Here is a 10292-nt window from a genome sequence, read left to right as displayed (position 1 = left end):
CATCAGTCATACAATCATCATTTGCATACGGAGGAGGAAGAATCTCAGCTGGTATAAACTGTTATAAGTGCATCAATAAAGCCACGCTGATTTATAGCAGCTGAGAGTCTGTCCTGCAGCGTATTCATCCATGTGCGATGCGATAGATTGATGTGTTTGCATTTTCTCCCTGGAGACTTCGGTTCGAAACCTATTTAAAACACAGTGAAAACAAACTGGCTGGTCTCTAAGCAGATGTCCCTGGAAATCTGCTTACATCACAGCGACAGCAGATCAGGGGAAAGGGTATTCTCGCTCAGGGGCGAGCAGGACTCTGCTGGAGTTGCATGGCAAACTTCCTCGGTAGGTCCTGAGTTCCGGGATGGATTGGATTCACAAATTCACAGGGTGCTGTACAAGGTGAAATTAAGATATTCAAAGAGAAATGCTGCTTATGCTGCTGTAGCACTTAGTCTGCGATCCGGGAGGGAGACTGCACGGCACGCTCCCGCTCTTAGCCTGCACACGTATGTAACCTCACGCACCCGGGTAATTGCGAATTTTTGATAAGATCTCCGGCAGGCACGCATAAAATTAGACATCTGTAATTCCGCCTGCTTTGGGTCCCTGTTTCAAAGGCATTTCAAGAGGATACAAACGCTCCCTGTGATCAAAAGGGAAGAAAACAGTACGGCTGCTGTCGCTGCAGGTAGGTGATCTGCGAGCACGTGTGAGCGAAGACACCAGAACCACAGGTTGCTCCTCGTGGAGCCACGTACCCGAGGCCAGCCTGGAAAATGCTCTAGTTTCTTGCCTGGACCTAGAGCCCCTGAGTCTCCTTGGGATCTTACCAATAATTCAGCAGCAGATCTGACCATCCACGCAACGTAAGTAGTGCTTTTAGGAGCATTATCGTGGTTTTCCCGTATATGGGATTTGGCAGCGGGCCATTTGGCCAAATGCTACAGGTTGCAAGAAAAATGTGCACGCTTTTTTATCCAACTGTACTTAACAACTAAATAACCCCTCCTACTAACGACGTGAGAAAGCTATTCGTCACCTCAGGATCAAACAAGTAGGCTCAGATAGTTTAATATGCATAAATTTTACAAGATTAAGGAAATATCTGCCTTCCCACCCTCCCCCCCCATGCTTCATCAATTCAGAACAGCAGCCCCTATAGTGAAAACTGGCTATTTCCCATAATGAAACAGTAACAGAGAAACAGTTGCCAAGTCCAAGCCCCATCTATCACAAGTGACTGTATCATTGCCCCTTCCAGACACCAAACAAACCCCAGTTTCTGAGCAGTTTGCTTTTTACTGCTGTTATAGAAATGAAAAGCTGCTCCAGAACCCCACTGCTCTGACGAGTATGAGCCTTCCTCCTTTCCAACCAAAATCCTTTCCCGACCAGTTTGTACACGTTTGTTCCTGTGCTGAGCGTTGTCCTTAGCTTGAATTGTTTCTCCCCTCCCTGGCGTTTAGTCCCCTGATGTATTTATAGAAAGATCGTATCCTCTTTCAAACTTCATTTTGCTAGGAATAGTAATGTTAGAAATAGACCGATGAATTTACTACATTAAATATGGGCGCGCGCACACACACACACACACACACAGACTAGAGCACTCGCTTTAAAAGAAATGCGGAAAATAGAGATGAGTCAATCTTTAGTTAATGTGCATTATTTCAAACATGTCAGCAACATATGTAAATTACAATATAAAAGACAGATCAAGTTCAAAACTGATTTTTAAGGTTTTTAGATCTAAAGACTATCCATCTATAGAAATACCAGAAAGCCTACCTGAAGTTCCATAAAACTCTAGTTGGGGAACAGTACCAAAAGCCCACAACGAATACCATTTCTAAAAAGAGACTTGGGAAGACTCAAAGAACGTTTGGATAAAAAAGCCTTAGACAGAGGCTAGTTTGGGTTGTAAATAATCGGCAGAAGAAGGGAAAAAAAGTCAAAATGACATTAAGAAACTTAAAAGGAGGAAAGACTGAACACAAATTTATATGTTTAGAGACAATTTCATTCTTTCATAAAAATATTTTCTAGCTTTGCTGCTCTGGTACATCAATCCTGAGTACTCTAACTTTTGATTTGTAATGATATTCCTTCAAATACAGCTTCACTGACGGAGGAATAGGAAGTGCATCGATGCCATCGTAAGTCGTACAGTTGCAAATAACTGTTCTACATATATGTTGGAGAGAAAAAGGAAAGGTCCTGTTTAACGGAGTGGATAAAAGCGGTTCAAAGAACATACAGGAGCTCGGATCTTTATAGTGCTCTAGGAGTCCCGTGATGTCTGGCGAGTGGAAGACACACGGATCGTGGGCATCGAAGCTGAAGTTGTGATTCCACTGCTCTATCCGCGCGTGGAGGGACCGGCTGTAGCGCCTGAAGCTCACAGAAAACAAATAGTCTTCTTGGGCAGAATCTCGTAACAGAAACGTTCCCTCCGGCTTTCCTTCCAGCAGCGCTTCGGCGGCGTATTTATCCATGACTCCCCAGTAGCAGGGGTTGTTGTTGATCTGAAGGAGGTCTGGGACCAGGCAGTGGACATAATCGATCTGCGTGTGGTATTTCGGAGGCGTTTCCATCCGCAGCAGCTCATCGTCGGTTTCCCATTTGGGCTTGTTTCTTTTCCTAGAGCTCGTGCATAGCGTAATAACTTCATCGTCGGAGTCCATATCGCTCTCCTCTTTACTGCTCCTTACCACCTTACCCAGCACCAGCTCGGACCTCGAGTCCCCCCTGGAGGAAATGCCATCAGTAAGGTCACAGGACTGGGAGGGAGAGTCCGCTGCCCCGTTGGCTACCTCGTCGTCTCGCAGGTGATCTTCCTTCTCCTCATTCTGGGATAAGTCAGCGATTATCCAGTCTTCCGCCTTGTGGCTGACGGGGGCTGTATGCCTTTTAATCAGGTGCCACCGAAAAGCAAGCTCGGAGCGCGGAGGAAAAGGACACTTATCTAGCATTAATTCACTGATATGAATTTTCCTTTTCGACTGAAGTCCTGAGGCGTGCCGACTGCTACAGTTCTTTATGGGAAAGCACTGACCCACGGCGTCTTGCAATTTCTGTTTGAGAGACCGGCCTAAAAACCTGTGACCACACGAACGATCTAGATCCAGCTCGATAGAGGAGCAGCTGTATTTCCTCTCTTGGCTCTTTAAATTAGACCCTGATCTTCCTGCAGCACTCGCAGTTTCAGCATCAGAACAGTGCTCGCTCTTTTTGGACCAGGAGAGCTTCTTTCCGCTCCAGACGTAACCATCCTTTCTGTCTGCGCTTCTGCTCCGGCTGCTTTTGGGTCTCACATCTGCGTTTTTAACATTACTGTCCTTATTGTCTGCCATTTTGAGAGCTTTGCTCCACGAGTTTCCAGAAAACGCACGGTTTTTCTCGTAGGGTTTTCCACACGAGGAAGCTTCTTTGCGGCACCTTCTGAAAGTACCTGAGGAAAAAGAGAAGGCGGAGGGGTTAACAGCTTCGCACGCACACAACACAAGGCCGATGCCAGTGTACACACGACAACAGGAACCATTAACTGCTAGCCACGTGTAATTATGATCAAGCTGAATTCTTGAGAGCACTCCACGAACACTGCCCTGGTCCCAGACAGGGCTCTCTTAACCCTTTCCTATGAGAAGTATCCTCCAGAACAAACCACCCGGTGCGTTTTTAGAGCACCCATTCTGACTACGAAGTAGAGCAGAAAGTTTTAGGCGTTGGCAATCCTCCTTTGCTAGGGTCCGTTTCAAAACGAAGCCTTTCACGTGGCAGGTGGCACTGCTTTGGTTGTTTATTGAGCAAGTTCTGCATCTCTTCCAAATAAACTTTCAAGAAGGAACAAGCCGGAGCAGAAACAAGTAGGTCAGAGTACAAAGAGCTACTGTACCTAGATGATACGCCTGTTTGCTGCTAATCCACAGGGTGGGATGCCAGGGATCTTATTCTTAACTGACACTTTTGGGTCACTTTCTGGGTAAAAAAAAAAAAACAAACTATATCAGTCACAGATTCTGTCAATTTCTGAAAGCTGTTTTCCTTTGCCTTTTAAAACGGAGCTAGAAAATACTGAGCCCCTAAGGGACTGAAATATCTGGGGCTTTACATACTGAAAAGGATTAAAACAAATCCAGTCCCTTACTAAAAGCAATTTTAAAAGGCCATGAAAGATGGAACTGCTTATTACTCATTAGAGAAGAAAGTTTACATTATTAAAATCAGCGCTGCTCTGAGACCTACGGTAGCTGATTTAATTCTCTTTTGTTTCCAAAAGCGTATTGAATTCTCAAACAGATAAGAGATTTCCTTTTGAATGTTGCGCTTTGAAAAAAAAAATAAAAAATTCCTCTTTTGATTACTCGGTTGAAAGTAGAGCAGGGATTTTTTTCAAGGTACACAGAGAGCAATATGCTCTGCGTGCTACGCTCTCCCAGGGCATGGCAGAAATGCTTTTTCCATCACGTACCATCACACTTTTTGCACCAAAACCAGACACAGCTCCTGCCTTCCACTGTTTTGTGCTGGTGTTTTTGTTTTTGAACTAATTGACATGGTAAACCCTGAGCAGGAAAAGCAAAGGGCATCCACTTCCTCTCTCCGTTCAATCCATTCTCATCATCAGGATTAGCCAGCATGACACAATCTCCCTGCAGTCCCCGAGGGGCCGAGCAGGCTGAGGTCTAGCCTCTGCTTTCAGTAAAAGAATAAGCCTGCCGTGCCAAGGGCTTACATGCGATATGTGGACCAAATGCATCCCAGATGTAACTTTCACCAAGGAATTTTTGACGTTGCATTCATCATTTACAAGCCACAAACCTGAGGGGAGAAGGGAAAGGGAGCGAAAGGTGGCGAAAAGAAAAGAGATGCAAAAATGTGGAATGAGGGTTAAGAGAGGTAAAACATTGCAAATGTGTGGAAAAAACTAGCGTTAGAGCCATGTAGATGAGCAACACCTCACTGGAACCAAGTGGAGTCAGGGAACGGGGTCCATACTTCAGCAATTACAAACCATCAAATATTAAAGATTGCTTTCTCCTCCCAAGATTCTGCACGCAACTTTTCAGTGAAAACCCTGCAGATGCAATACTGATAGGAGAAAGGCAGCATTTACCTAGGAGACCCAAACCTCTTTTATTTAGACCAGGGTTCAGTGACTGCTTTCGAAACATTCGCATTTTTTCATCCAGAAGCTTATAATTGCTTCTGGGGCAGTGAATTTTCTCCACAACGATTAAAAAAACAAAAAACCCCAACAACCCCCATCTCATTCACCCTGGTGATAATCTGACATAACTGCCGAAAACAAAATTCTACCTTCAGCCTGTGGTAAATTACGTTAGCTGTGTATATGGGATTTTTAATTGGAAGGAGAGATAGCATTTAGGGTATAAAGTCAAGCACTTAAAAATTAGGGTGTGACAGTTTGTAATTGCTTTTGAAACCTTCAATTATCTCATTCTGCACATCCAGCCCTTATAAGGAGTAAGAATAGGCAGAATACAGGCTTTTAATTAAAAACTGCAAAACGTACAAACCCCCAAAGCGCTGAGAGGGCCCGATATCCCCCAGCGTGACAGCACGGCCTTGCAACTGAAAGAATTTCAGTGCTTGGTGTCACTTCTATCCGGGCTGCTGTTGTGTTTAGCTGTAAAGCCGCGTTCCCCTCCCTGCCTTTCTTCCATCGCGTATCGTTAGCGGCATCTGAACCCTGAAACTCCAAGCGGCGCGGTAGCACATGATGTTATAAGGCATGCCCCATTAGCCAGCGGCACAGAGAGCTGTTCCCGGGGCTTTGGAGGCTGCTGGGAGCGAGGCGCCAATCCTGCCACGTCACGGGAGTAATTGCTCGTCCGGCGCGGCGCTACGCCCGCGGAAAGAGCGCGGAGCACACGAAGAAAAGGGGATGTTGTCCTACTAAAGGCAGGTTCCAACCTGAAATTGTGAAGGAAGAGGGAAGTGATCAGTGTGTAACGCAAAGGAGGCAAAGCTGCGGTTCCCAGCTCTGCTGCAAGCTGCACCCCGAAGCACCCACCACCCACAAGGAAGGCGGGTGCCCAAATCCCAGCGTCCTGTGCTCCAGCGAGGGGTCATGCCTTCAGACTTTGCCCAGTCCGTGATCCAGAGCCCTGCCTGTAGCACGGGGACCAAAAATAATTTGGGTAGAAAGACACAAAGGTCAGCGAGGCATTCGGGGCTATATCACCACTGCACACTATCTACCTAAACCAACCTTTCCTTGTGCTGCAAACCCGCAAGGAAAATACGACGTCCCCTACACCCATTAACGGCTGAACACAACTCAAAGAGCAGGAGAGGAAAGGGAGAATAAAACCCAGGGAACAGACAGTGTACTTTTCCCTACAGGCAGCGCTAAATGGAGAAGTCGTGCACCGCGCAGCTTACGTACGTCAGTTCTGAGATCTTTCCTCCTGCAAAGAAGTGAAGAGACAGGCGCTGGTAGGCAACGACACAGATACGATTAGTCCTCTGCCTACAAAAGCTTTCTTCTAAGCGGGGACACCTCAGGCGCCTCAGAAGCAGACGGATTTGACCAAAACCTTACGCTCGAAACTCTAAACAAATGGCAGAGCGAAAGCAGCGTGCGGGGATAAACAGAGTTCACATCAGGCCACAGGATCCGGCTTGCAGTTCAAGGTTATCCAGCACTGCCACGGCTTACAGTCCCCGAGGACAGGCAGGGAGCGGGGTGGTTTCTGTTGTTGTTTTCACCACGGGCACAGCTCCTGAGCACGAAATGCCTCTTCGCTCCGTCCGCAGCGGGCTTCGGAGGGGGATGGGGCAGCCGCCCGCACTCGACGCTTTTTCCTTCCAGCGCCCATGCCTGGACGCTCAAACTTCAAGCCTGCACTATAAGCAGTAGCTAGCAGCTATTCTGAGGCAATAAAAATATTACCTCCTAGCCTGAGGTAAAATGCCATCAACAACTGTGATAAGACTCACCATATGTCTATCTAAATCAGCTGCAAAACACCCAGTAACGCCAAGAGCAGAATCAGAACCACAAGTGTTGACAGACTTCACCCCCCCCCCCCAATAAATACTGAATTGCTTTAACTGGATATTTTTGTGCTCAGCCTCTAGCACAGAGCCCCCAGGTCCTTTCTGTCAAGCTGCTTCGGTTTCTGTATAAAGAAGAAACAGAATAGCATAATGCCCCCAGGCGCTGGGTGAAATGGACGCCCAGGGCCGCCAGCCCAGCCTCCCGCTGGAAGCCTTCCACGTCCTGCAAGCCTCCAAGGGTGGCGGTCCCACCAGCTCTGGGGGCAACCTGCTGCACGGCCCTCCTAACGAGGGAAGCACTCCTGAAGTCTTCTGTTCAAGCACACAAAAGCCAAAGTGCCACCGCAGCATGCCTCTTGTTTAACAAGAGGAGATTCACGCACAGAAAATTAAATCAATTTTGGTATTGTTACAGCAGTTGATACTCTTCTAGACCTGATAAAATCCCAAGAGGGAAGAATTAAGTTGTAATAAATTGGAGTACCCGTCCTTTTTCCTTTCAACTTACGTAGAAGTCATTAAAAAAAATTCTCACCGGTCACATGCTGTTTTCATTACTTTCGCCCAATTAGATTTTGGCTACAAGATCCCATTTTAAAACCTGACCTTCCACTGAAGCCGGGCTGTTATTGACTTATTTTGGAAAAAAGCCCAACCTGTTAAGGATAACGCTGAGGCTCCATTCCCCTGTCTTAGCTTAAAAATGATAATCTAAAAAGATAAAAACGACACTCTGCAGTACTCACCTGGAAATACACTTGATTCTTACAGGGTTTGCATGTTCCCAGAGCTCCAGGAGGAGAGGGGCAGGCAGCGATGCCCAGTTTAACCCAAAATTGGAGCTCTCTTATTCTCTTCCGGGATGTGGAAGAGGTTTGGGGGCAGGTGCCAAGGACCTCCCGTGCCTCCCGCTGTAGCGGCGCCTTGCTTGCGGGCGGCAGGAGCGGCGCGCAGAGCGCTCGGCGGAGCGCAGCCGCCTCTCGAGCACTAAATCAGTAACAGCTTTATGGCCCGTGACCGACACTTCGCGCTCCACCCAGAAACCCGGGAGGTGAGCCCAGCAGCTCCCGGCTCCCGCCCTGCTGCTGCCCTCTCAACCGGCTGCACCTCTTCACAAAACTGAAGCTTTAGTTTCCGACCGGATTTAAAGAATAACCTTGCACTCGACGCCTTGCCACTTCCAACGGGACCGAGCAACGGTGCCTGCGCTCCCTTGGTAGCACCTCCGGAGGATGCATTCAGTCGTTACGCTACGCTTGGACTTGTAACAGCTTTTATATTGTAAGATATTCCAGGTGCAGTTTGCATGAGACTTTCTGCCAACTAAAATAAATAATTAACAACATAATAATACAGTTGGCGTGCATTTGTCTCAGCCCCAGAAGCTTGCAGGAAGGCTGCTGTAAGAATAGCTCGCTCTTCCCACTCATCTGATAAGCGGTTCAGCTCGAATCACTGTGCTAGAACACATTATCCTCACCAGAAATCACGATTTACCGAAATATGTCAGGATACACCCATGGAAAACATGTCTCCACACAGCTTCCACAAGGTTTAATAATAATGAAATCTGGGCATATTCATAAAAAAAAAAAAAAAAAAGCCTGCCTACTGTCTTACTCATTCATGAAAGTACCAACAATGTGAGTGGTATAAAGAGCCCGAGCACATTTCCAACATAAATAAATCACTCTGCTCACCCTGACCACTGATAGATCCGCTCCAGAGTAAAACTGAGGATAAAAGGTTTTTGCCTGGAAGCAAATTTTCTTAGAAGCTGGAATAAATTGGGCCAGAACATTAAAGTTGCATTAAGGAAAAATAGAGAACCCTTTTTTTTTTTTTTCTTACTTCGGGTATGCCGAGCTGTAATGTTTTGTCCTTTAAGAAATAATAAAAAAAAAAGGATGCCTGGTTTCTAGTTTCCAGCCTCGAAAAGCTTAATGACATGCCTCGCTACCTACTTCACCGCAACTGCATTTGGCAAAAGCGTCACGGCAGCTGTCGATAGGGAATAATTCCCTAAATCCGGGGAGGATCTCCAGGCGGGTTTGGTCCTGCAGCCTTTGTGGGGTGAGCTCCCCGCAGGGAGCACCCGCTGACATTTCGCTCTCGCAGACTTTGCCTTGACAGAGGATTCCTACGGCTCCTGAAGGATTTATTACGGACACACACACGGCTTGGATGGAGAAGAGCCGGGTACCCGGCACACCGATTTCCCTCTGAAAAACTGAATTATCGGCGCACTGGAAAGGATAAAGCCAGTTTTCGATGGCAGGAGGGTCACGCTTCCACCACCCCGCGTTCGGCTTACTGCCACCCCACCTCAGCCAGCCGGGCTTCGTTTTGGGGCCAAAATGTCCTTTTTTAGGGGTGGGAGGCAGCTGGGTGAGGCAGGATGAGGCCACCGGGGCTGCTCAAGCGAAGGCCTGGGGGGTCTGAGGAGAAGGAGAAGAAGGAGGAGGAGGTGGATGAGGAGGAGATGAGGAGGAGGAGAGGAGGAAGGCCGCTGGTGCCGGTTCCCTCACGCCCGACCTCGCCGCGTCCCCGCTGGCAGCAGCCGGGCCCTGCCCGCCCCGCACGGCTCTCACCTGCGGCCACCGGCCCTGCCCTGCCCGGTGCTCGCCCCTCAGCCGGCTCCGTTCCGGGTCCTTCACCCGCCGGAGCCCCGCAGCCGCCTCCTCCGAGCGGCCCCAGCCTCGCCCGCCGCCGCCGCCGCCATCCTGCGTGTGGCGGCCGGGCCGGGCCGGCCCCCGCTGCGCCCAGCTCCGCCCCGGGCCTGACGGGCTCCGGGCCGGCCCCCGGGGCGGGCACCGAGAGCCCAGCGCGGGAAGGCTCCAACAGGGCGGCCGGGACCCGCTGTGGTGAGCGGGGAGGCGGTGGGGGACAAGGGGGGAACGCGGCCCCCAGCCTTCCCGTCACCCCGAGGGGGCTCCCCGCGGCCCCTTCTCGCCGGGATTTCTGACTTCAGGCCCCGCGTACCCGCTCCCTCCGGTCCCCCTCGTTTAGTTCCCCCCCCCCCCCCCCCCCCTTTTTCTTCCGTGGCTCGTTTTTGACCGAAACCTTCGGATCTGGGGTTGTTTAGGAGCAGTGGGGGCTGATCCGCTTAGGCCGTCTGGGAGGTTGGTGGCAGGGCTCTGCGTGGTTCCAGCCCCTGTTGGGGGGGGGAGGGGTGCCATCACCTCTAACCTTGCCCTGGCATCTAGTGCTCTTTCAGCTTCTCTATTTTTAATTTTAATTATTTTATTTCTCTCTTTTTTGTCCTC

General features: G+C 49.1%; 2 protein-coding genes across 11 annotated transcripts in view; one reads left to right on the top strand and one right to left on the bottom strand.

Annotated features, from left to right (window-relative positions):
* Positions 1-1634: 1634 nt before the first annotated feature.
* On the bottom strand, positions 1635-9791 carry SOCS4 (suppressor of cytokine signaling 4). Of its 9 annotated transcripts, XM_040558665.1 has the most exons (4): positions 9618-9791; positions 5541-5937; positions 3896-3978; positions 1635-3451 (listed from the first exon to the last, which is right to left on the bottom strand). In XM_040558665.1, the coding sequence occupies exon 4, from the start codon at positions 3351-3353 to the stop codon at positions 2043-2045; it is 1311 nt and encodes a 436-aa protein (XP_040414599.1). In that variant the 5' UTR covers positions 3354-3451; positions 3896-3978; positions 5541-5937; positions 9618-9791; the 3' UTR covers positions 1635-2042. The 9 variants fall into 9 exon arrangements, 8 of the variants coding, with proteins under 8 accessions (XP_040414599.1, XP_040414598.1, XP_040414600.1 ...); XM_040558664.1 differs by lacking the exon at positions 5541-5937; XM_040558666.1 differs by lacking the exon at positions 9618-9791 and having other exon boundaries at positions 5537-5937.
* The window catches only part of WDHD1 (WD repeat and HMG-box DNA binding protein 1), a 32819-nt gene continuing 32292 nt past the window's right edge, over positions 9766-10292 (top strand). The window contains exon 1 of one of the 2 annotated variants that reach the window (XM_040558659.1): positions 9766-9890. The gene's annotated coding sequence lies outside the window, so the exon portion shown is untranslated. Of the gene's footprint in view, positions 10149-10292 lie in introns of both variants that reach the window. The other variant, XM_040558660.1, reaches the window with a different exon arrangement.

The sequence above is a fragment of the Cygnus olor genome, chromosome 5, assembly GCF_009769625.2.
Source record: "Cygnus olor isolate bCygOlo1 chromosome 5, bCygOlo1.pri.v2, whole genome shotgun sequence".
Lineage (NCBI taxonomy): Eukaryota > Metazoa > Chordata > Aves > Anseriformes > Anatidae > Cygnus > Cygnus olor.
Note: the sequence above shows the minus strand (reverse complement) of the source record. Positions and strands in the feature narration are given on the sequence as shown.

What these genes read in the sequence shown, in the direction of transcription:
- SOCS4 (XM_040558665.1), bottom strand. Translation starts at nt 3,353, where the DNA reads ATGGCAGACAATAAGGACAGTAATGTTAAAAACGCAGATGTGAGACCC.